Here is a 22907-nt window from a genome sequence, read left to right as displayed (position 1 = left end):
GCCCTTCCCCTGGTTTCTTAACTAGGGGTTTTCATCGCAGCCCCGGGGGGCGAGATGTTTGGGTTTGGAGGGTTCCAGGCCCGCCAGCAGCGTCATAAAATCGACCACTGTGTCGATGTTGTGCTTCTCGGCGGTGGTGTCCTTCAGCACGCAGAGTGCGCTCAGCCAGCTAAACGAGATGAGCTCCGAGACGTTGGCGCGGAGGAAGAGGAGGATGACATTGAGGTCATTGATGGGGCAGCCCAGCATTTTCCTGCTGAGGAGGTCAAAGGCTGGCAGCATCTCATAGACCGAGAGGAGCCCCTTGTCCCAGCGACAGAGCCGCGTGAGGTTGTAGAGGATGACTGGGACCAGGAGGGTGTAGACGGTGACACTGCAGAGGCTGACCGCCTGGAAGACACCCAGAGAGGTCAGCTTGCAGGTGACCAGTGACGGCACCTGGGGTTCGGTGCGGAGCAGCCCCGACTTGATGGAGCAGCTGAATTCCTCCTGGAAGAAAACGTCCAGGTGGAAGTGGCCCAGGTACAGGTAGGTGACGGCCGTGAGCAGGAGCAGGAGGGAGTTCCTTAGGAGGTAGGTGGCCACGAGTGAGTGGGAACGCTGCTTACACGCCAGGTAGCGCTCGAGCAAGGGGAACTCGAAGTAGCGCTCCTTCCGGGCCCTGGGCAGGGAGAGAGGGGCTGGGTCAGGAAGGCCCACATGCAAGGGCAAGGCATGGGTTTCAGGGCTCCTGGGATTGAGCACAGACACCCCCTCTTCAAAGAGAAGAGCATGAGGAAAGGGGCATTGTCCCAGCTCTGAGTGCAGTGAGGTCTGCCCAGCCGCTGCTCAGGTGAATAGTCAGTAGTCTGCCCAGCAGGACCCACTGGGACTCTGAGATCAGGTCCCAGGGAAGCAATAGGCTTAGTTATTTATTCATTTTTTGGCACATACCCGGTAGTGCTCAGGGATCTCTCCTGGCTGCATGCTCAGGGGTCACTCCTGGCAGGGCTCAGTGGAAACATGGCGTGCCAGGGTTTGAGTGTGAATCAACTGCGTACAAAACCGGGAGCCTGATCGCTGTGTTGTCACTCCAGCAGGCTTATTTGGTCAGCACTGGACTGGGAGTCTGAATACCTGCTGGCTCTTAGTGTATACTCTGTGATTTTTAGGCAGTTCATTTGTGTGTGTGTGTGTGTGTGTGTGTGTGTGTCTGTGTGTGTGAAATCAAACAGGCTAACAAGCATTTGTTTGAGAATTGTGTGAGTTGGTCTCGGCAGAGCTGAAGAAGTTCTCAGTCTCTGCTCTGGCTCATAGAAAGGGTCAGATAAGATTTGCAAATTGGAATGAAAATAGCACTTGGTGAGTTGCTAAAATGCTGGATACAAACCTCAGTGACTGTGGAAGTTAGGAGAGAGGATGGTGTGGCCTTTAAGGAGAGAGTTCTCTTGGAACTGTCTTCCGGAGGTGGGAGGCAGCTCAGACACGTGGCAGGGGGGATGGAATATGCACACAGACCTCACTTGGAATACGGTTTCGAACCTTAGCTTAGCTGAGCCCATTCCCTCCCCCCCCCACCACCCCATTTAGAACTGCACCATTCCGCAGCCTCCCAGCTTGCCTGACCTCTTTTTCTGCTGACTTTCTCCCCCCCACCCCCCTCCATGCTTGTCCACACTCAAGGCTGACTCCTGAGTCAGGGATCACTCCTGGTAGGGCTTGTGGGACCCTATGAGGTGCTGGAAAACTGCTCCAGCCTCTCTGCTGACCTTTCCTACCCCCATTATCTTCTAGCAGGTCCTTTACCTGTCACTCAGGCTTACTCCTGGTCTGTTTTGATAGCTTAGAGCTTTCTGTGGGTCGGTGTGGCTTTGTTATCTGCCTTTACCTAACACACATGCACATACACACGTGTCTGCATGCATATACATATCTGTTTTTGTGTTTAGTGGTGCCAAGGACTGAGCCCAGGGCCAGTGGGGCCCCTGGATCTCCTGTGTGCAAGGCAAGCCCCTTCCACCGAGCTGTGTCCCAGGCCACACGCAGATGTGTCTGAAGCTTTAAATAGCACTGAGGCCTATCACCAATGGCTGGACGCTTAGTTCCAGAGAGGAGGAGCGTGCTTGGTTAGAGGGTAGGTTGTCTGTCAGCTGGTTGTGAGGGAAATTTGGAAAAGGAATTGGTGACAGAGTGTACAAAGCACCTTGGAAAAATTTGGGGGTGATTCATTAGGCCCAGGAGAACTCTATGAGTTTCTGAGCTGGGACTCATTTGTGATAGGCATCGTGGGGAGAGATGCAGCTTTTGGGGGCTCTGTGTATAAACAGCTGGAGGCGGCTTCCCAGAGCGGAAGTGCAAGGAGGTGAGTGGCACGAGGAGGTGGCTAGTATGGTGCCCTCTCAAGGACCGTCCAGAGGTTGGGTGGGGGTTTCTCTGCCAGGGCGCTCGGCCCTGAGCACCCAGCCCTTGAGAGAGGAGGAGGAGGGGGACCGACTCACTTGTCCAGCTCATCCCAGAACACGTGGGGGTCGGAGCTTCTCTGGCGGATCTTCAGCATGTGCTGCACCAGGCGGATGGAGCGGTTATAGGATTTGTCCAGCTCGCTGATGATGAAGAGCAGGTCTGAGGTGAGGGCAGGCGCGGCTGCGTACTGCCACAGCACGGCTGGCAGGTACATGGCTATGGCCAGGGCCAGCAGGGAGTACGGGAGGGCCTGCGGGAAGAGAGGGAGCTGAGCCCTGGACCCTGGGCCTTCTCCCACCTGCAGGCAGGCAGTGGGGGAAGGGGCTGCCCAGGCCCTCTGTGAGCCAGCCATGTGGCTAGGCCCTGGAGAGAGGGACAGTGGATGTCATGCTCCCCCAACACACAGCCGAGGCTTTCCACATGCAGGGACTCTTGGGGGCTTCCAAGCAGTCCTCAGGAGGTCCAGGGGCCCCACTGGCCATTTTTGGCACTTCACTGCAGGGACTTGAGGAGCGTATGCTGCCCTGTCCTACAGCATAGGGGTACCCTGGCTACCCTGGCTGTGCTGGGGACTCCCAGGGCTGCAGCAGTGATGCTTGGGGACCACCTGCTGTCAGGAATCTAAACAGTGGGCCTTGGGTGCCCCAAACTGCAGTACCCTCTCCCGCCCCCCAGGGGGAGCACTTTAAACAGCCGGTCAACCACCATCACTGGGGTTCTGTCCCCAGCATAAAGCTTCTGGTCAGAGTTGCTGGAGACCGCCAAAGATCACAGGTACTCGAGGGTCGCCCAGAGCCTGGAATTGGTGTCACAGTGGTAAGGGGGCAGGGAAAGCTTCCTCCCAGCAACCCTCCCCTTACCTTGTGAGGCCACAGTGATTTGGTCTTGTACTGGCCAGACCCCTCCAGCTCGTGATGGACCAGGGACTCCCAGCAGAAACTGTCCACGAAGGCGGCCTGCCGGACACTGAAGTTCCCAGGGGAGAAGCAGCTGATGGGAGAGCCTGCAGTGGGAGTCCGGCGCCCAGCATGAGGCTGGGCAAGTGGAGTCCACTGCACGCTCTGTCCTGACCATGTCATTTCTGTGTCTGGGCAGCATAGTCCCCCCCCCAAAACCACAGCTTCCTGGGATCAGCACAGCGCTGTCCCTAGGGGATGTGCCGGGACAGTGTCCAGCATCTGGCACAGGCCTGCTATGGTCTAGGTTGCCTTTGATGCCTGTGGGACACCAACAGTGGCACAGGGGTCCAGCCTCTGGCTGAGAGAGGGGGCACCAGAGGCCTCCAGACTGACTGGCATCTTACCTGTCTCCAAATTCAAACAAACTCCTAATGACTCAGTGGTCCTCTGGAAACAAGCCTTGAAGTGAACATGCAGAAACCCTTCCCCATCCTTTGAACGTCCCTCCTGGGGCGGTATTGCCCACTTTGGGAAAGGCTGGCTACGAGATTAATTCTAGGGCCTCTGAGCACCACAGGGGAGAGAGGATGCAGAGTGGGCTCGGAGAAGAGACTCCAGCTTTCTCGTGTCTCCGTCATCTGCTGGAAAGAGGCATATGGGAGAGCAGTGCTTCTCCCCGTGTTGCTTGTTTGACACACGTCCTTGGGAAAGGCAGCGGCATCGCAAGCCCGGGGTGCTTCTTGGAAGTCTCAAGGCTCTTCCAGAGGGAGGCGGTGCCCTGCTGTGGTCCGAAACACCTGCACTCAGGCTGAGGCTGGATTATGACTGGGGTTGTAGAGGGAGGTATGGGCAATACTGGACCTGGCTTGTCCCCACTTCTGGTCAGAGCAGACACTGTCCAGAGCCTCATCCTCATGTCTGGGAGTGCTGAGGGAGTTTGTCCCCCTCCCCCGCCCCACCGACTCTCTCATGCTAAGTAGAATCAAAGGTTATTTTTAAAAAAGTATTTATTTATTTTTTTCTGGACCATACCTGGCAATGCTCAGGGATTACTCCTGGCTCTGCACCCAGGAATCTGCTGGTGCTCAGGGGACCATATAGGATGCCGAGGATTGAACCCAGATCAGCCCACATGCAAGGCAAGCACTCTACCCTGCTGTACTGTCTGTCCGCAGAATTAAAGCTAAGTATTGCAGTGCCACACAACCTACACACACTGCAACGAAAATGAATTGTCTACTATCAATAACTTTTGGAAATGCATTTCAGTGTGTGTGTGTGTGTGTGTGTGTGTGTGTGTGTGTGTGTGTGCGCGCGTGCATTCTGTAAGCATCCCAACCCCCAGCCTCCTCTGCTTCCCGTAGTGCCCTGGCCACATAGCGGGAGCTGTCTCCGCTCAGGTGTCTCACCCCCTTGGGTCTGGGCAGCCACTTACCGTACGAGAACTCCTGGGCAAATGCCAGGGACATCAGCAACAAGGGGAAACCCACGGCGACAAACTTGACCATCCGGTCCAGGGGGAGTTCCAGGCGCAGGCCCTTGAGCCGGGGCCCCCGGCGGTCGGGCAGCAGGGCATCCGAGAGCATGTACTCGGCGGCTGCGTGTGCCAGCGACATGGTGCTGGGCTCAGGGGGCGCAGAGGGAAGCTGGAGGGGTCCCAGGAGTGGCGGGAGCAGCCGGGCCTGGAGCTGCCGTGGCGGCTGGCAGGGGTCTGTCTAAGTAGCTGGCTCAGCCTGCACCCGCAGCACACCTGCTGATTAGAGGGACCCGGGGCGGCGGGAGGGTGGGCTGTGAGCCGGGGTGCTGCCCGCCGGGGCTGGGTTGTCCCGGAGTAGATGGAGGTCTGTGGCTTTATGGCTCCCTCTCATTAATAAAGTATTCCTGGCAGTGTGGTGAAGAGAGGAGGGCGGTGGGGCCAGGCCCCCATGTAATTGGTGTGGAATTTGGGTGGAGACTGCGGAGAGGTGGGGGCAGGCCCTCATTTTGAGGTTTGGGGTGGGAATTGAGGGCCCCCACCATCAGCGTGGATGGCTGCTTCACAGGGTCTCTGTCCTGGTGAGGATTTAGCTTGGGGCCAGCCTCTTTCCCAGAAACTTCTCTATATTTGGTGTTCAGTTTCCTTCCCTGCTTCTAGTCTTTCCCCAAAATACTTTAACCACGGATTCATAATTGCCATATTTTTTTTTTCTGTTTGTTTTTGGGCCACACCCTTGGTGCTCAGAAGCTATTACTAGCTCTGGGCTCTGGGGGAACCCTTGGTGGTGCTCAGGGGGTGCTCAGGGGGGCCAAATGATGCTGGGGATTGAACTGCGGGCTCTCACATGCAAGGTCTGCACTCAGCTCTGCTGAGCTGTCTCTGGCCCATCTCTGTCTCTGTCTGTCTCTCTCTCTCTCTCTCTCTCTCTCTCTCTTTCGTCCCCCCTTACTCTTCCTCTCTCCCTCCATGTCAGTTTTCTAGAGGGCTTTTTTGGCAGTAGGAAGGACACTTCCCTGGACATTGGAGGGAAAAGGCTTCCGGTCAAGACCTCTCTGCCTTTTGTCCCCGTGTTCAGTGAGACCTTCTGCCTTTTGCACCTCTTGGTTCAGCCTGTTCATCCTCCCAGTGGTGGTGTGTTGTGATTTGACGAGACCATGAGCATGAAGAACACTGCACGCAAAGGTGCTCATGAACCGTAAGGTGCAGGGCGTCTCCGATTACAATGCACGGGGGCTGGGTGGGTGGAGAAGCGAGCACGGGGCAGTGGGCACTCCTGCCTTCCAGCAGTGTCAGCGCAGCGGTTCTGTTTAGTACCGCTCCCGCCCCACAGTGCTCAGGACCTCTAGGATCACGCTGCAGTGCTCGGGGACCTTGAAGGACTCCACGGGCAGTGCTTAGGGGACCTCTCTGGCTACAACTGTTGGTCTGGGGGTGCCATGTGGTACCAAGGATTCGAAAATGTTCTGGAATCTCCTTACCTTTTTGTATCGATGCTGTACCAATTTGCATTCCCACCACCATGAACAAGGTGAACCTTTCTTTCTCTCTTTCTTTCTTTCTTTCTTTCTTTCTTTCTTTCTTTCTTTCTTTCTTTCTTTCTTTCTTTCTTTCTTTCTTTCTTTCTTTCTTTCTTTCTTTCTTTCTTTCTTTCTTTCTTTCTTTCTTTCTTTCTTTCTTTGTCACACCCACTAATGCACAGGGGTTACTCTGGGCTCTGCACTCAGGAATTACTCCTGGCAGTGCTTGGGGGACTATATGGGATGCTGGGAATTGAACCCGGGTCAGCTGCGTGCAAGGCAAATGCCTTACCTGTTGTATGATCACTCCAGCCTCATGCCTGGCTTTCTCGATTAGTCCAACCGCTGTGAGCACCTGTGTGTCAAGGTAGGCAGATAGAATATACTTTCACTTTGCTTGCTTAACTTGTAAATTTAAATTTTTCTTTTTTTCGGGGGAACATAAGGGGTGGGGTGAATGCCCCCAGTGCCCAGGCCTTAGACCCCCACTCCCAGTGGTACTTGGCCCAACTGTGCAGGCCTGCTGGTTCCGTGGGGACAATGAGGTGTCACTCCAGCCGAACAAAGCTGGCACCTTCCAGGACCACACCTAGTGGTGCTGGGGCCATGCAGGGCTGAGGCTTGAGCCACATGAGCTATCTTCCTGGGTCCCACGAGTTTTGATTTTTAAAGTACAGAGTTCTGGAGCTGGAGTGATAAGTACCATGGGCAGGGTGCTTGCTTTGCAGCAACCTGTGACCAACCCAGGTTTGATCCCTGGCACCCCTGAGCCCCAGCAGGAGTGAGTACAGAGCCAGGAGTAACCCCTGAGCATCTCCAGGTATGGTCCCCAAATAAAACCCAACCAAACAAAAAGATACTAAGTTCCCGGGGTGGGGGTGGGGTGGGGCGGAGAGGGAGTACCGTGTCACTGGCACACCCAGTCTCTGAGGACATGCTCTCAGAAATCCACTTCCTGACCCTCTGGTTGTTTTTCCGGGTCCTCCTCACTCTCCAGTATTCTTCTGGAAATGAGCAGCCATTGCTTTAACACCTGGCACCGTTTGGGTTAAGGTAGTTTCTTGGGGACTCCCCTTCCAGGGTCCTGCTGAGGGCATGCTTAGGTCCACCACAGAGAACCTCTGTTGGGGGTGTTGTGGCCCCTGTGAACCCCCCCAGGACTTTCCCAGGAGCCACAGGTGAAAGTTGCACGAGTGGGGTGAGAGACATTGGGAGGGCACAGCACAAGACAGGGTCCCAGGGTGCCACAGCTGGGGGGAGGTTGAGAAAGACTGGTCTGAAGGGGCCAGGGTGTGCTTGGGGCCAGGGTGTGCTTACCCCAGCCCTGCTGTGCCCATTGTCCCCACCGGCCTTCCACACTCGCGTATGCCCAGGGCTCCATGTGCTTTAGCCCAATGTTTATTATAGGGTTGTGGGCCCATGTTCCCTCCTGCTGTCAAACAGTCTTCTCTTGAAGAGTCTCGTGCCCCCATAAGCACACACATCAGATACTCCATAGTGCACTAATCTAGGGCAGCTTCCTGACGCCCCCAGGCCTCAGCATGCCTCTTCATGCCACCCAGAGGGCACTTGGAACCTATGTAGCATAGGTTTGCTTGTACTTTAGAGATTCAGGTATATGCTTTTGTAGGGATGTTGTTTGCTCTGCATTACATTTATAATACTCAAACATTTATTGATACAAATGGAATGGTGTGGTGTGTGTGTGTGTGTGTATTTAGTGTGGTCAAATTTTTCTTAAATTCTCTGCTCAATGTTGTGTGTGTGTTTAAAATTTCATTTTTACGTATTTTCTCTTCCTGAGTTTTTATTTAGGCGCTGATTTAAACATTGTTTATAAGAGTCTCAGGCACACAGTATTTCCACACTTGCCACAAATGTCAGTGTCCCTTTGTCATTTTTCAAGGCTTCTATGACTCCCACCTCCTTGGAAAACTGCATTAAAATATTGAATTATTATCACGTGGGCTCGTGTTTACAAGCATGTTAATGCTTAGTGTTTTGACATATATTTACCTCCTGATCACCAAAGTGCCTAGCACCCTCGACCAATGTCCTTATGTTACACCCAGTTCACATCATCATTCCACCCCCCACTTCCCTTACTTGCCCATCTCAGTTCTGTCACCCAGGGCTGAGGGTTTGTCATTTGATAACTCCCTTCCTTTGTCGCTGTGTGAAACAGGTGAGTGATATTATCTGGTAATTATCTCCAACCCTCTCACTTTGCTTACCACAATACCCTCCAGTTCCTTCCAGGTTGTATCAGACTACAAAATTTTATCTTTTCTTATAGCTGCATAGTATTCCGTTGTGTATTCATGACATAACCTCTTTACCCTTCATCTACTGTTGGATGTTTGGTTTGTCTCCACATCCTGGCTATGGCACTGAGTACTTCTTTGGCTTCAGTGTGTACATGTATTTTAAAATGGCAAGCTACCTGTGGCGTATTCGATATGCCAAAAACAGTAACAACAAGTCTTACAAGACGTTATTGGTGCCTGCTCGAGCAAATCGATGAGCAATGGGATGACAGTGATACAGTGATCCTTACTTGAAAATTTCAGCAATGTAGTTAGTTCAGTTCCTGTGTCCACAGCTAACGTGTTTCTTCTGTAAAATATTTCACTTTACTCACTTGTCTGCTGACAAATGCTCCTTTTGCCTATACAGGAGAATTTGCTGGGGATAAATATCCAGGACTAGAATATTGGGTCACATGCATTTATCTGTCTTGTAGATCAATCTGCTTTGAAATGCTGGTACATGCAGGCTCCTGGATACCCACCTCTTTACCAACAGTTTGTCCCATTCAACTCTAATTTTTTTTTTCTTTTTGGGTCACACCTGGTGATGCACAGGGGTTACTCCTGGCTTTGCACTCAGAAATTACTTCTGGTGGTGCTCGGGGGACCATATGGGACACTGGAAATCGAACCTGGGTCGGCCTCGTGCAAGGCAAATACCCTACCCGCTGTGCTATCGCTCCAGCCCCTCAACTCTAATTTTTAAAAATTTCTTATAAAGTGAGGTTCTCCGTAAGTGTGGCTCGAGAACTCCGGATGCTCCCTTAGGCTTCTTTAGGGAATATGAAAAGTCAACATGATAATCATGCTAACATAGAAACACTGTTTGGGGCGAGGTGTATGGCCCAGTGGCAGAGTGTGTGTGAGCCCTGGAGTTTGAATCCTAGCTCTACAAAAGAAAATAAAAAACAAAAAACAAAACAAAAAAAGATACAGTTTCACTCCTGTCCCTGCTTGGGTGAGGGTAGTAGAGTTTTCCAGAGGCTGCATCATGTATGGTCTTTCAGTAGGTGGAATCAGAAGCAGATGTAAGAGTCCATCCATCTTCCCTCTACTAGCCAGATTTGCACAAATATAAAGTAGTATCATATTTTGGCGTTTTATTTCAGAAAATAGTTATTTTTCAAAACTATGTTACTATATAACAGGTTGGCCATTTTCACTTAATTTTTAGGTTACATCTGGTCCCACTTGATTCTCTGCTTGGGGACTGTGGGGTTGAACCCCACCCTCCTGCATGCAAAACGTGCTCAGTCCATGGAATTCTCTCTCTGGACTTATTTAATTAATTTCTTATTTTTTGTTTTTGGGTCATACCCAGGTGCTCCGGCAAGAGTCTCTTGCCCGAGAGCCTGGCTGTCTTCCCTGGGGCCCTCAGAGGGGGTGGGCTTCAGTTTCCTCCCCCGCCCTGAGCAGAGCTCCCATGGCCAAAGACCTCCGGAGCCTAGCCACAGCCATGCTCAAGGCCCCTCTCCACATGTTCAGATGAGCCTCACGCATGAAGGTACTGGCAGAGGAACCCAGGTGTGTGGGACCTGGGGCTGAGATCTCCAAGCCTGCTCGGATCAGGACTGGGCATGCTCCATCCAGATTTCCCATTTTCCAGTAGCTAGGCAGTCACATCCAGGGACTGCCCCCGGCGCCCTGTGATCCCACCAACAGCCAACATCCAGAGACTTAAAACCAAGCTCCATCTTATAGCCTTGTTCTCCCTCTCGGAGAACCTGGCAAGCAACTGAGAGTTTCCTGCTCATATGGGAGAGCCTCGCAAACGCCCCATGGTGTGTTCATATGCCCAAACCAGTAACAATGCTGGGTCTCATTCCCCTGACCCTGAAAGAGCCTCCAATGCGGCATCATTGGGAAGGATGAGTAAAGAGAGGCTGCTAAAACCTCAGGGCCAGGACGAATGAAGACGTTACTGAGATCGCTCGAGAAATTCGATGATCAATGGGATGATGATGATGATGATGATAATGATGATGATGATGGGTCATACCCAGCGGTGCTCAGGACTCACTCCTGGCTCTGTGCTTAAGGATCACTTCTGCTGGATTTGGGGGTCTGGGTATCAAACCCAGTCAGCCACAAGCAAGGCAAGCACCTTACCCACTGTACTATCTCTTCAGCTCAGCATCTCGCATTATTTTTTTGAAAGTAAGTACACATGCAAAGACATTCAGTGTTAATATTTTAAAATTCAGATTAAAATTTTTTTTTTGGATTGAGGCACCATGATTTTGTTCGGAATACAGTTTCAGTCATACAATTTTGTATTTTCTAACATATTGAGTATAAATTAATCCAGCTCACACATAGAAAAGTTCTTTGGGATTCTTGATACTTTTTCAGAGTGCAGAGGTGTGCTGAGATGATAATGTGTGAGAGATGATGGTGCAAAGTGATATCTCATTGGTAATTTGCATTTTCCTCACCATCTCTTCGCGCATTGATGGTTTTTCTTTACACGGCAGTTCCCACCCTACGCCCTCACTCCTGGTTCTGGAGGTGGGGCACTTGGTGGCCCCTTTGCTGGGTTGCTGTGGGTCAGAATCACAAGGGAAAAGTCCACAGCTTAGCTGGATTGTGGTCTTTGGAAGGCTTGTTGGGGGCGCAATGTCTCCTCACAGATGTGACACCATTTCCGGCATGAGTGTTTTGGCATGTGTGTGGGGGGCTGGGCTGACCCATGGGATCAGTGGGCAACAAATAGTTTGGGGGTCAGTTGAGAGACAGTTTGTTTGCTGAGATAAAATAGATTTTCAGAGGGTCACTGAGTGACTTTTTTTTCTGTGGGAAGGGGCTGTCAGAAAAGAATTTTGGGAATCTCCGTGGTAGAATGAGAGTCAGGGAGAAGCACAGACACATCAGACTCAGAGAAAGCCGACATTACCCTCGGTTTGTAGTTCTGTTACAGTGCCAGGGGTCTCCTCTGTGCTCTGAGGGGCATTATTGGGAGGAGAGCATCGAGTTTCTGAGAAGGCGTCCCAGAAAGAACCCTTTGCTCCTTGTCGGTCTCCATGGAGTGTGACTCTCACGGTTTTAATGCACACACGTGTAAAAGCATAGAACTGGGACTGATGGAACTGGGTCCCTGCAGAGCATAGCCAAAGATGGAGGAAAGGAATATAGAACAAAGAGCACATGTGATCCCACCCATAAAGCACATGTGATCACTCATCGATATTTTATGAAAAATTCTGGGAAGAATTATCAACAAGATAAGAAGTAGGAGACAGGCTGGTGGGTGTTTCTGCCCATAACTAGGCTTGCTTAACATATAAAATTGAACCCACCAAAAGTGGTGGTTGGGTTAAACCCTGTGATTTCCATCAGGCTAACATCTCCCTAGGCAGGAGGCCTTGTTCCAAAACATCGGGCAAAATAGGCATAGGATACACTTGATCCGGATAAAATTAGGGTTCTGAGAGGGGTGGGGTAAGAAAAAGATGAGCTTTGAAGCCCTTTTTGCTAGAGGAGCTCTGGAAAACTTCATGTTCAGTTCAGGTAAGAAGTAGGGGCAGGGGCTGGAGTGATAACACAGCGGGTAGAGCATTTGCCTTGCACGCAGCCGACCCGGTTTCAATTTCCAACATCCCATATGATCCCCTGAACACCGTGAGGGGTAATTCCTGAATGCAGAGCCAGGAGTGACCCCTGTGCATCGCTGAGTGTGACCCAAAAAAGAAAAAAAAAGAAGTGTGGGGGATCCAAAATTAAATCCAGCGCTATCAAATCAAGAAGAAGATGCTTGGCTCTCCCCTTCTGTGAGATGTGGGGTATCCTGGGCGCCCACGGTCACCGGCCTACTTCATCTCACATCCCATTCTTCTGAAAATGGCTAGTGGAGGCCTCTAAAGGTACACAGAAACAGTGGGGACAGAGTTCACCTGGGACAAAGGAGAGTAAAGAAAGAGCACTGTAGTACAGTGAGCTTGATGGAGTAATGAGAATGATGAGGTACCACTGTGGGGAGACTAGGAAAGAGGAACTAGGGGTTCAGAGAGTTAAGGCCATGCCCCTTGAAATTGGCAGTCTGTCCCTTAGCCAACAGAGATCAGTAACAGTTATATCAAACTGATTTTGACACTGTTCTGAGCCCCGAATCAAGGAGGTAAGTCTGAGTTGGATGATTAACAAATGGTTTGGTAGGAGTGGAAGTGACCCTCTAGGGAATTTGACCATTTGAAGCTTGAGATTTCTTGGAAGCTGCTTCCTAGACTGGGGTATTTCGAGGACTCCAGTCCCTGGTAAATTGTAAGGCATAAACACATTCTAATTCTTGTTGATTATCATCTACATTTTGTCATCATCTGCATCTTGTTTGTTCTCGCCACCTCACTTTCTCTCTCTAACCAAGAGGAGCCGAGCTCCCCAGTCTGAGCCTGCTCTCCAGAAACCCGGGTCTTCCTGCTGGGATCGAAGCTGACAGATAGCCCTGTGGCTGAGAATCTTTTATTTCCTAAAATAAAAATAATTTAAATTCCACTTGAGTTGCCTAACTTATATAATTAATGCTCTCTGCATAATTCAGTCAGAATTATGCATTCCTTTTCACAAGTTCCCATCATTTACTTCTCAACCAGATCTCGGGGGCAGATGGTATGTATTAGCAGGAATTTGAACAGGTTTTTGGATGGGTGAAGACGCTCAGGTGCAGGTGGATGAAGAGACCAGCTCAAGGTCACCCATCTTAGGGGTGGCTTGGAGCCAGAACCGGAACCTCCTGTGCTTTTGGTCCTTGCCTCTAGCACAGAGGTTTGCCCCAAGGGGTCCCTAGGCCAGCAGCACCCCAAACCCAGGTTTTGGTGGTCCAGCTCTGTGCATTTTAGCCTTTTGAGGCCACTTTCATTCACAGCAGTGATTGTGAGCAGTGGTGTGGTTTGTCACCCTTGAAATCGGTGCAGCGGTGTGTCTGGTGCTGGGTGAACGTGCTTTGCCTGTGCTCTGTGATCAGCACAGGCTGAGGTGGGGGAGGAAGGCTGTGATGCTTCTCTCACCTTCCAGGAATCGGATGTTCACGGACTTACTCAAGCTGCCCGAGAGTGAGGAAGAGGCAGGACTGGGCCGAGAACCTACCGCTTCCAACCACCAGCTGATCATGCCTTCCACTGCAACATGCTGTTTCGCTTAACTTTTAAAACATTTATAGAATTTCTGGGGGTAAACAAGAGCTGATGGATTTGTTTGGTTCTGTAATTTTGTTTTGGGGCCACACCCGGCAGTGCTCAGGGTTTCCTCCTATCTCTGCATTCAAACTCCTGATGGGCTTGGGGGGAACTTGTGTGTGGGGTGCCGGGGATCAAACCTGGGTTGGACACGTGCAAAGCAGACTCCCTACCTGCTTTACTATCACTCTGGCCCAGGAGAGGATAGATTTTATTACTGTATTTTATAAGCATTTCAAAAACTTAATTACATATGAACAAAGAAGTGGGGAAAGTATGGGTAAGGAAAAATGAAAAATGAAGAGTGTTACGTTTCCCTTCTACAGTGACTGACATTCCTAAGTGCCTGATGCCTGTCCTCCCAGAGAATTATCTATGGATGCCTATGCCTCTTTCCCCCTGAAATGAGATCATTTATATGCTCCCTGTTTATAATTTTTTATGCTCAGTGTTTATAATGTTTTTCTTGGAACTGCGGTGCTCGATACGGCACACCACCACCAGCTGCACCCTTGAGCAGTGTATTTCCTCCTACCTTAAGACGAGAGATTTGCAGTTCAGAGAAGCTGAACATTGATCACCGTCATTCAGCTAGAAGGCGGCAGGATTTCTGCTGAGTGCAGACCGATTCCAGGATCCAGTCTCTGAATACTCAGGGCCCTGGACAGTCTGCCCATCAGCATGGGGAAGCTTGAGCGTGAGTGGGGAGCATTCTAGAGGGAGGGCCAGGTAAAGAGCCCCCCACCCCTGAGTCCTTCCATCCACAAAAGTGATAAGAAAGAGGCATAAACCTTCAAGATAAGCTTTCTGGGAAACCTGGATGTTAAATCCAGCGCTTGTAACCACCACGAGAACGGAGAGGGAAACTTTGACCTTTTTTTTTATTATTTTTTTGCTTTTTGGGTCACACCTCGTGATGCTCTGGGGTTTCTCCTGACTCTGCACTCAGGAATTACTCCTGGTGGTGCTCAGGGGACCATATGGGATGCTGGGAATCGAACCCAGGTCAGCCGTGTGCAAGGCAAATGCCCTACCACTGTGCTATTGCTCCAGCCCCATGAGAGGGAAACATTGGCTATCAATTAGGGCCTGTGTTCACTAATCATGCCACTTTAGCTGGCCCAGGACGCTGCCTCCTCCCAGCTCAGCAAAGACCTTGGATACTGCCACCTGCATTTGGGGCGTAAAGGCACATTATGGACCTCACTCTCCAAGGACTGTGCGGTGGTGTGATCTGTGGGGTGACCCTCTGATAGAGCACCTCAGAGGGCCGGCCTCTATGTGTCAAAGGCGGACCTATCCCAGGCCTGTCCTGCCACTCAGGCAGGCCCATTTGTGGAAACACTTAAAGGCAAAGGGTTCTCTGGCTCCTGTTGCGAGCAGTCATGATTGGAGCAAGGAATTGAATAATCAGATATATTGGGAAGAAAGATCAGGAAATGAAAAGTCTTGGAAAATGAGTGTTTTGAAGAATGTCCACATATTCCTTGAATCCAGGGTTTGGCACTTGCTCAGAGAAGATGCCAATTGTTCATCTCCAGCTGACTTTTAGGCAGTCATGGTAATCCCAGCCTCCAAGCAGAAACCACCCAATGTCTGTCATTGAACGTGTGGGTAAAGGCAATGTAGTGTTTCCATACAGTGGAATTCAGTTTCGCTGTAGAAAGGAGTAATATTCCGATCCATGCAATACCATGAAGATACCTTGAAAACATACTGAAATAAAGAAGCCAGACATGGGGACCAGAGCCATAGTACACTGAGTTCAGTCCATGGCATGCCACATGGTCCCTTGGGCACAGAGCCAGGAGTAATCCCTGAGCATCGCTAGGTGTGGCCCCAACCCAGAAAAAATAAAGATGCTGGACACAAAAGGCCACAAGCTGTATTATTCCTTGGTATTAAATGAGAGAAATAGAGAAAGCTGATTAGGTTTGGCTGGGTAAGAGGAAATAATGAATGGATTCTTAATAATCTTAATGGGTGTAGGGTTTTTTTTTTTTTGAGATGACAAGATTCTGGAATTAGGTAGCAAACTGATGACTGCATAGCAATGTGAATGACTCAGAACCCACAGTGTAGACAGTTTAAGCGCATTAAATGGGGAATGTGAAGTTTACTTCAAAAAGTAAAAATAGGAGGGTGGTCTCGTTGCTTTGAAATGAATTTAAGTGAAGCCACCATGGTAACAGTCCCCAAAGTCACATTAACTCCTAGCAGCTCTCCGTGGTGTTACATCATCCAAATAGGCTCTCAGAGAAAAGTCAACTTTTAATGAACTCCAAGTTCTCATTTGCTTTCGAGTCCCAAGGAGATTCTGCCTTATGGGGCTTATTTGAAGTTGGCGGTAATGAATTGTTTTTGCTACTTGTCAATTTTGAAGTTTGGTGGTAATGATTTGTTTTCCTCTTATTTATCAATTTTGTGCTGTGGGATTGAGAACAGAAATTGGGATTTATTAATGATGCTGAAAGATATAGCAAAGTTCTAAGTGAAAAGGCACCATCAGAGCTGAACTTTTCTTAATCACAGAGGAAAAACAATCAGTCATTAATTGTGTACATATAAATAGATCCTGAAGGAGGATTTCAGCTTTTTGATTTCATAACCTCCCCAGGGGCCTCCAGTGCTTTAACTCTGATCAAAAATATATCTAACCCACCCACAGGCTGAAATTTTATTTTCCCAAATTGAGGCTTATTGCTTGGATTAAAAAGTCTGCCCTCATCAAAATAAATGTCTCTGAAAAGGAATGTGAGGTACAAGTGGTCAAATGCCAGTTTATTAGTCCTTGAAGCAAAGGGTTTATTCAGTTTGTCCTGGAGTCACTTGCACAGTGCATGGAATTTAACATAGCCAGAGCTGGGAGTTTGGAGCATAGAATTGGGTGTATACATGGGTACCTTCACATATGACACAGGAAGATGATCATTTCCCCCCCTTTTTTTAAAAAAAATTGAATCACCATGAGATACATTTACAAAGATTTCATGTTTGAGCTTCAGTTATACAATGATCGAACACTCATCCCTCCATCAGTGCACATTTTCTACCACCAATGCCCCCAATATCCACTTCCCTCCATGTCCTACCCCTCACTCTGCCTCCATGGCAGAAAATTTTCCCCATACTCTCTCTCTACATTTGGGCATTATGGTTTGCAATATAGATACTGAGAGGCTATCACGTTTGCTCCTTTATCTACTTTCAGCACACATCTCCTATCCGGAATGATCCCTCCAACCATCATTGACTTAGTGATCTCTTCAGGAAGGGGATCTTTTAAATCAGAAAGTTCTTTGACTCAGAAGCATCTCCACACTCCCCATCCCTTCTTCTAAATTGTCTCATTTCTTCTGTAGAATGAGTGCTTTGGGTTTAAGCTGGGAGGGGGTGGGTTGAGCAGTATTTATGCAGTGGGATGAGAGTATCTGATGGAACTGAGCACTGTTCTCACCACAACTTTTAAAGATGTATTTGTGTGAATGTAACATTCAAATTGAAGGGGCCCTTCACCACCCTGTTTAAAATGGTATCGTGTTCTGTGGTCCTTTCTATGATCTGCCCTTTAAAAAAATTTTTAATTGTGGGGGGCCACCAGGACTGGGGAAACATAGGAGGCCACTCAGTGTCACATAAAGAACCCACATTCCACCCCCTGTCATTCCTTTATTTTTAAAGGGCATTTTGAATCGAGAAACAGAAATCTTTCCTTTTTCTTCACACATTACAATCTGGTATCTTTTCTTCTGCCTAGAAAAATGCCTCTAACATTTCTTATAGTCAACTGATAGCAGATTTGCTGATCTTTCTTTTTCAGAAGAAACCTTATTTCACCTTCAGTTTAGAACTTTAGAATTCTAGATTGACAGTTTTTTTTTTCTTTCTACTCTAAAGATGTCACAACAGTAGTTTTGCTTGCATCCTTTCTGATAGGAAGTCTGTAGTCATTCTCTGTAATGTGCTTGTAATCTGCTTTTAAAATGTTCTTCTTATGATGTGCGCCAAGCACTCTGTTTTTGACTTAGTTTGGTTTTATTTGTATTCTGCATGTAGATGCTTCGGGGTTCTTGGGTATAATAATTTTAATCAAATTTGGAAAAACTTGAGCCATTATTTTTTTGAACATTTTCTCCCCTTCTCCTGGAACTCAGATCACACCCATTATAGATTGCTTGATATTTTTCCATAGACTGAGGGTATAATAAATTTGGGGGAGGGGTGGTTATCTCCCAAGCAGTGCTCACCTCCATGGATCCCCGCAGGTGATTATAGACCAGTTGGCCAGCATCTGTGCCGAGGTCTGCGGTACAGTCCTGCTTGGGCCATGTAGTGCTGGGGGACCATGTGCCTGGGGTTCAACTGGGATTGACTTGCATATCGGACAAACCCCTTAACCCTTACATTTTTGTGTCTACTTTCTGTTTAGTTTGGGTAGAAGTTTTCTTGTTCTACAATAAAAGTGATTCTCCCAGCTCTGTAGATATTACATATTTTTAAGATTTTGGATGTTCCATTTTGGGAAATATCTTGCTTCTTTCAGCATGTTCATTTTAAAAATCATTGCGCATGTGAATATGATAGTGATAGTTAATTGTAAAGTCCTTATCTACCGATCCTATTGTCTCTGTCACTTTTGTGATGCTTGCTCTCTTCATCTTGAATCTGGCCATGTCATTTTTCTCTCCCATGTCTAGTAATTATGCTTAGGGAGTTGGTTTCATCAAAGAAACTTTTCTTAAAACAAAAATAAGTAAAAATATGTCCTCATAAAATTTAATCATACTGAGATTTGTATTGAGACAGAGTCCTAATGGACTTCGACTCTGAGATCTTCTGACTTGCTTCCATTGGTCCATGGAGGTCTGTGTTGCTTGAATCCAGTGTTCTGCCCCACAGACCGTCACTGCCTTGGGCTGCCCGAACACCAGGTCTGTCTCCCCAGCTCCAACTCCCAAAGCTTTTCTTTCTTTCCTTTTTTCTTTCTTTCTTTCTTTCTTTCTTTCTTTCTTTCTTTCTTTCTTTCTTTCTTTCTTTCTTTCTTTCTTTCTTTCTTTCTTTCTTTCTTTCTTTCTTTCTTTCTTTCTTTCTTTCTTTCTTTCTTTCTTTCTTTCTTTCTTTCTTTCTTTCTTTCTTTCTTTCTTTCTTTCTTTCTTTCTTTCTTTCTTTCTTTCTTTCTTTCTTTCTTTCTTTCTTTCTTTCTTTCTTTCTTTCTTTCTTTCTTTCTTTCTTTCTTTCTTTCTTTCTTTCTTTCTTTCTTTCTTTCTTTCTTTCTTTCTTTCTTTCTTTCTTTCTTTCTTTCTTTCTTTCTCTTTTCTCTATGCACCCTGATTGGATTCTCTGGTCATGGTGACAAGCACTTTTTCATATGCTGTTATGAAAGCACCTTTCATCAGGTTACTCCTGGCTCTGCACTCAGGAATTATTCCTGATGGTGCTCAGGGGACCATATGGGATGTGAAGATCGAATCCAGGTCGACAGCATGTTAGGCAAATGCCCTCCCCCCACTCCCCCCACCCCCACCGTACTATCATTCCGGTCCCAGTGTCTGATCAATCTCGATAGAGTTTAAAAGGTGAAATAAAAGCTTGTACTACGTTATCACAAAACTACCCAAACCCACCCTAGATTGTATTTCTGGATTTTGATTGTTTATGTGAAGAGCTGGCAGAGGGCTCCCCACTTGACCTGGCCACCAGGGCCAGATGGGCCAGAGTCAGGGTCTTCCTCCTCTATCCCAGAGAAAGTGGGCCAGGCCGGAAGTGAAACTGTTTGCATAGATGTAGTTTGGGCACGTCATGTGTGAAGTGCAGGCTTGGTGGTGTTTCCTGCAGGAACTGAGAATATTAGAGGGAGCGCCCCCTTGTTTGCTGCTCAGGGCTCAGGGCAATCATCTCAGATACTGTCTCTGGCCACAGTGGTGCAGAAATGTGTGTCCCTCCTGCAGTTGGTGAGGAGCCTCTGGGCGCTGCCGGAATAAGAAGTCATGGTTATCTGCTCAGCCTTCTGGCCAGGATAACGGAGGAACAAAAGGACGAGGCTCTTCTGTCCTGCCATGAGAAGGAGGAGGGGGCCCCTGAGTCAAGGACTGCACCTCTGTCGGTGACAGACACCTCTGTGCTTCTCTGGGGAAACCTCTTCTTACACTTTTAGCTGCTCTGTCAGGTCTTACCACATCATGGAGAATCATCACAGAGATCTCGTCTACACAAATGCCCACAGCAACAGCTGGACAAGTGCTTAGCCAGCCGCTGGCCACAGCAGCTGAGCCAACCTGACTCAGAAAACCATCCACAAGTGTGCCCTGGTATCCTGGCATTATGCACGTTTTCTGGAACCATACTTCCACACGGTGATGGCAACAAAGTCTTCCTTCTGCCAACCACGGTCTAGTTCACTGACAATAAAGTCGCTTAATAATCCCGTTCCCGAGTCACTCCCTCCTTCCTCTGGAAAAATGTGGCTCTTTTATACCCAACTTGGTATTTAAAAGAACGTTTTCTCAGCTCCTGCCCCCACTTTTTGCCGGTCACACTCTGTTTGCCATGCAGGATGCAGAGTGGTGCATTCTTAGCCCTCTGTACACCTGGCATGGATTTCCATAGCAACCGTGTTCAAAACTAGTGCTTATCAAGGAAGGGGTTTGCAATTCACAAAGGCATAGCTCTTCTGTCAGCCAGGCTGAGACCCACCCCACAATGTGGGCTGCCGCATCCAGGAGCATCAAACCATAAAATAGAGTTTATAAACTTGGGCACCCGCTGCCCTTGCGTGGGTCACAGCTCCTCCTCAGAGGTAGCGTGTGTGTGCCTGAATGGCTGGCAGCTGCTCGGGTGGCGGCCTCAGAATCCAAACACTCACTGGGGTCATTCCTGGTGGGCTTGGGGATCCATATGGGATGTCAAGGATCGAGCTGCACACAAGGCCTACCTGCTGTACTATCACTCCGGCCATCAGGTCCAGCTTTTGAGAGACAAATGGCCTACAGGTTTCCTGTCTCTTCTTTGTCAAGGATGCTTCTCTGGTAGAATAGATGCTGACTTGTGTCTAAATGCTCACTTGTCTGCACCCCGCCCCCCTTTTTCTACTGAACAGGAAACGCCTGAGTAGAACTCACGTGCTGTGTAGTTTCAAGAGGAAAGGGCTGTTTTGGCCTGCCAGGATGGTGGAGGGCTGATTACCTGTCCAGCGGTAGAGAACCTGAGCGCTCTCCCCCTGCCTCCCCGTGTCTCACTCTCTGGCGAGTTTCTTTCTCTTCCAGCCAGGGTGGAATGCAGTTTGACTCTGGCTGACTTCAGCAATCTCGGGTTATCTGCAGACTGGAAGAGAAGCCTTGGGATCCCAATTTAGGAAATAATATGGACCAAGGAAGCCTATTGTCCCAAATGGCAGGCAAGGCCACTCTGGCTGTTCCCTGGGCTCAGCTGACGCCACTGTGGGTCACTGTGGGCACAGCTCACTTGCCCTGTCATCTTCATCTTTCCATTATGTTCTGAAATGTGTCCTGGTCATTTTGCTCTGCTGGCTCAAGAAGTCAAATCCCCAAGTGGGTGCACTGGATGGAGGTTGAGGGTCCCTCAGCAGCCCACCCTTCGGAGTTCTAGTGAGCGAGCCTCTGACCTCATGAGCTCCCAAACAGGGGGATCACAAATGGACCTCAAAAGGAGGGCAGATTGCCTGGCATAGACGGAAGGGTCGATGCTGGAAGCAGCTGTGGCCACTACCCCTTACTCCTCATGTCTGCAGACTTCACCTCCACCCAGAGACCTGGGTCATCCAGGGTGCTTCTGCTCTATGTGAGTAATAGCATCAGGGTCACTTCAGGGGGCAGTCTAAGCAGGGTTTGACTGTCCCAGCTGTGGCTCCCGGCCACCCCGCTCTGTGTCTGGCTCTGGTTAGAGACCCCAGAGAGTTTCCATCTCTGCCCTGCTCTGGCCAAGTCTAGGCTGAGACCAGCCTGTGTCCACACCTTCTTGCTGCGGGCGGTGGGGGGGGGCATTCCTATACTCATTTATTCCTTTGGGTTTTGCCTTCTGGCAGGGTTTCTGGGGACAGTAAGCACCTAGGGGAGCTTGACTGCCATGGCCCACCTTGCTTCTGCCCTACCCTTTGTCTGAGACCCTTTATGTGTGACCCCGACTCCTGCGCATAATTTCATTTGTAGTCAGACACTGGCGTTCTTACAGTTTTACTTTCCCCTTGAGGTGGGCTGGCTTACTTTCCCACAAGGCTGACATGTACTCAGAGGTGCTATGTTACTGTTTGTGAACCATTTTTTATGTGTGGTCAATGATAGTTTGTTTTTCTGATCATGTAGCCACAAAGGACTGTTTCAATAAATATTTTTTGATTTTATGAATCAATGATTAGATGTTTGAATAACTCCTAAGTGTAAACATTTGTCTTTCATGTGCTGGTAGATATTTGGGGGGAGGAGGGGAGCCACTGCTGATGTTGCTCAGGGTTTACTCCTGGGTCTATGCTCAGGGATCAGTCCTGGAAAGCTCAGGGAACCATATGGGGTGCTGGGATTGAACCGTGTTGACCACATGCAAGGCAAGCGCCCTTCCCACAGTACTATCGCTCCATCCCCTTATGGCCTTCCTGATCAGCAATGTCTCTTTGGTGAATCTTTTATGGGAAAGCACAAAAGGTTTGAAAAAAATAAAATCATCTCTATGGAAGTTCATACAATAATGAATGATGGGCAAATTCAGTGCTGAAGATTAGAATTTATGTTGTTATAGTGAAGCAAATAAACATTTACTAAAGAACTCAGGGCAGAGACCCCCCAGGTGACAGATCTCATGTGAAAGCCAACAGGAACCTGATAGCAGGAGAAGCAGGGACAGGAAGGGGGCTCCCCCCCCCCCCCGCCCAGATCTGATCATTCCCAACAGGCTGGGCATGTGCCCACAACACCTCCTTCCGGTACTGGTGGCAGCTTAGTTCTGGCATGGAGAAGACAGGCCCCCAGTGGCTCACGGGGCTGGGAGTGAGGCTTTGCCTACAGCAGACCTGAGTTCAATCCCTGGGTCTCCATGGTGTCCTGAGCCACCTGGCTGGCAGTGGCCTCTGAACAACCACTGGGTGT

At 49.1% G+C, this 22907-nt stretch overlaps 2 protein-coding genes across 2 annotated transcripts in view; one reads left to right on the top strand and one right to left on the bottom strand.

Moving 5' to 3' along the window:
• The window catches only part of LOC101538173 (olfactory receptor 145), a 75286-nt gene that overhangs the window by 5044 nt on the left and 47335 nt on the right, over positions 1–22907 (top strand). The window lies entirely within an intron of this gene.
• Positions 22–4957, bottom strand: PANX3 (pannexin 3). The gene is made up of 4 exons (XM_004604781.2): positions 4777–4957; positions 3303–3445; positions 2478–2692; positions 22–661 (listed from the first exon to the last, which is right to left on the bottom strand). Exons 1-4 carry the CDS (start codon positions 4955–4957, stop codon positions 22–24), a joined length of 1179 nt encoding a protein of 392 aa, XP_004604838.2.

The sequence above is a fragment of the Sorex araneus genome, chromosome 3 (genome assembly GCF_027595985.1).
Source record: "Sorex araneus isolate mSorAra2 chromosome 3, mSorAra2.pri, whole genome shotgun sequence".
In the NCBI taxonomy this organism is placed as follows: Eukaryota; Metazoa; Chordata; class Mammalia; order Eulipotyphla; family Soricidae; genus Sorex; species Sorex araneus.
The sequence above is the reverse complement of the archived record's forward strand: the minus strand, read 5'-3'. Positions and strand labels throughout refer to the sequence as shown.

Coding starts and splice junctions, on each gene's coding strand:
- PANX3 (XM_004604781.2), bottom strand. CDS start 4,957: ATGTCGCTGGCACACGCAGCCGCCGAGTACATGCTCTCGGATGCCCTG. Junction 3,446..4,776: donor TGCCCAGGAGTTCTCGTACG/GTAAGTGGCTGC, acceptor CTCCCACTGCAG/GCTCTCCCATCAGCTGCTTC. Junction 662..2,477: donor TTCTGGGATGAGCTGGACAA/GTGAGTCGGTCC, acceptor CTCCCTGCCCAG/GGCCCGGAAGGAGCGCTACT.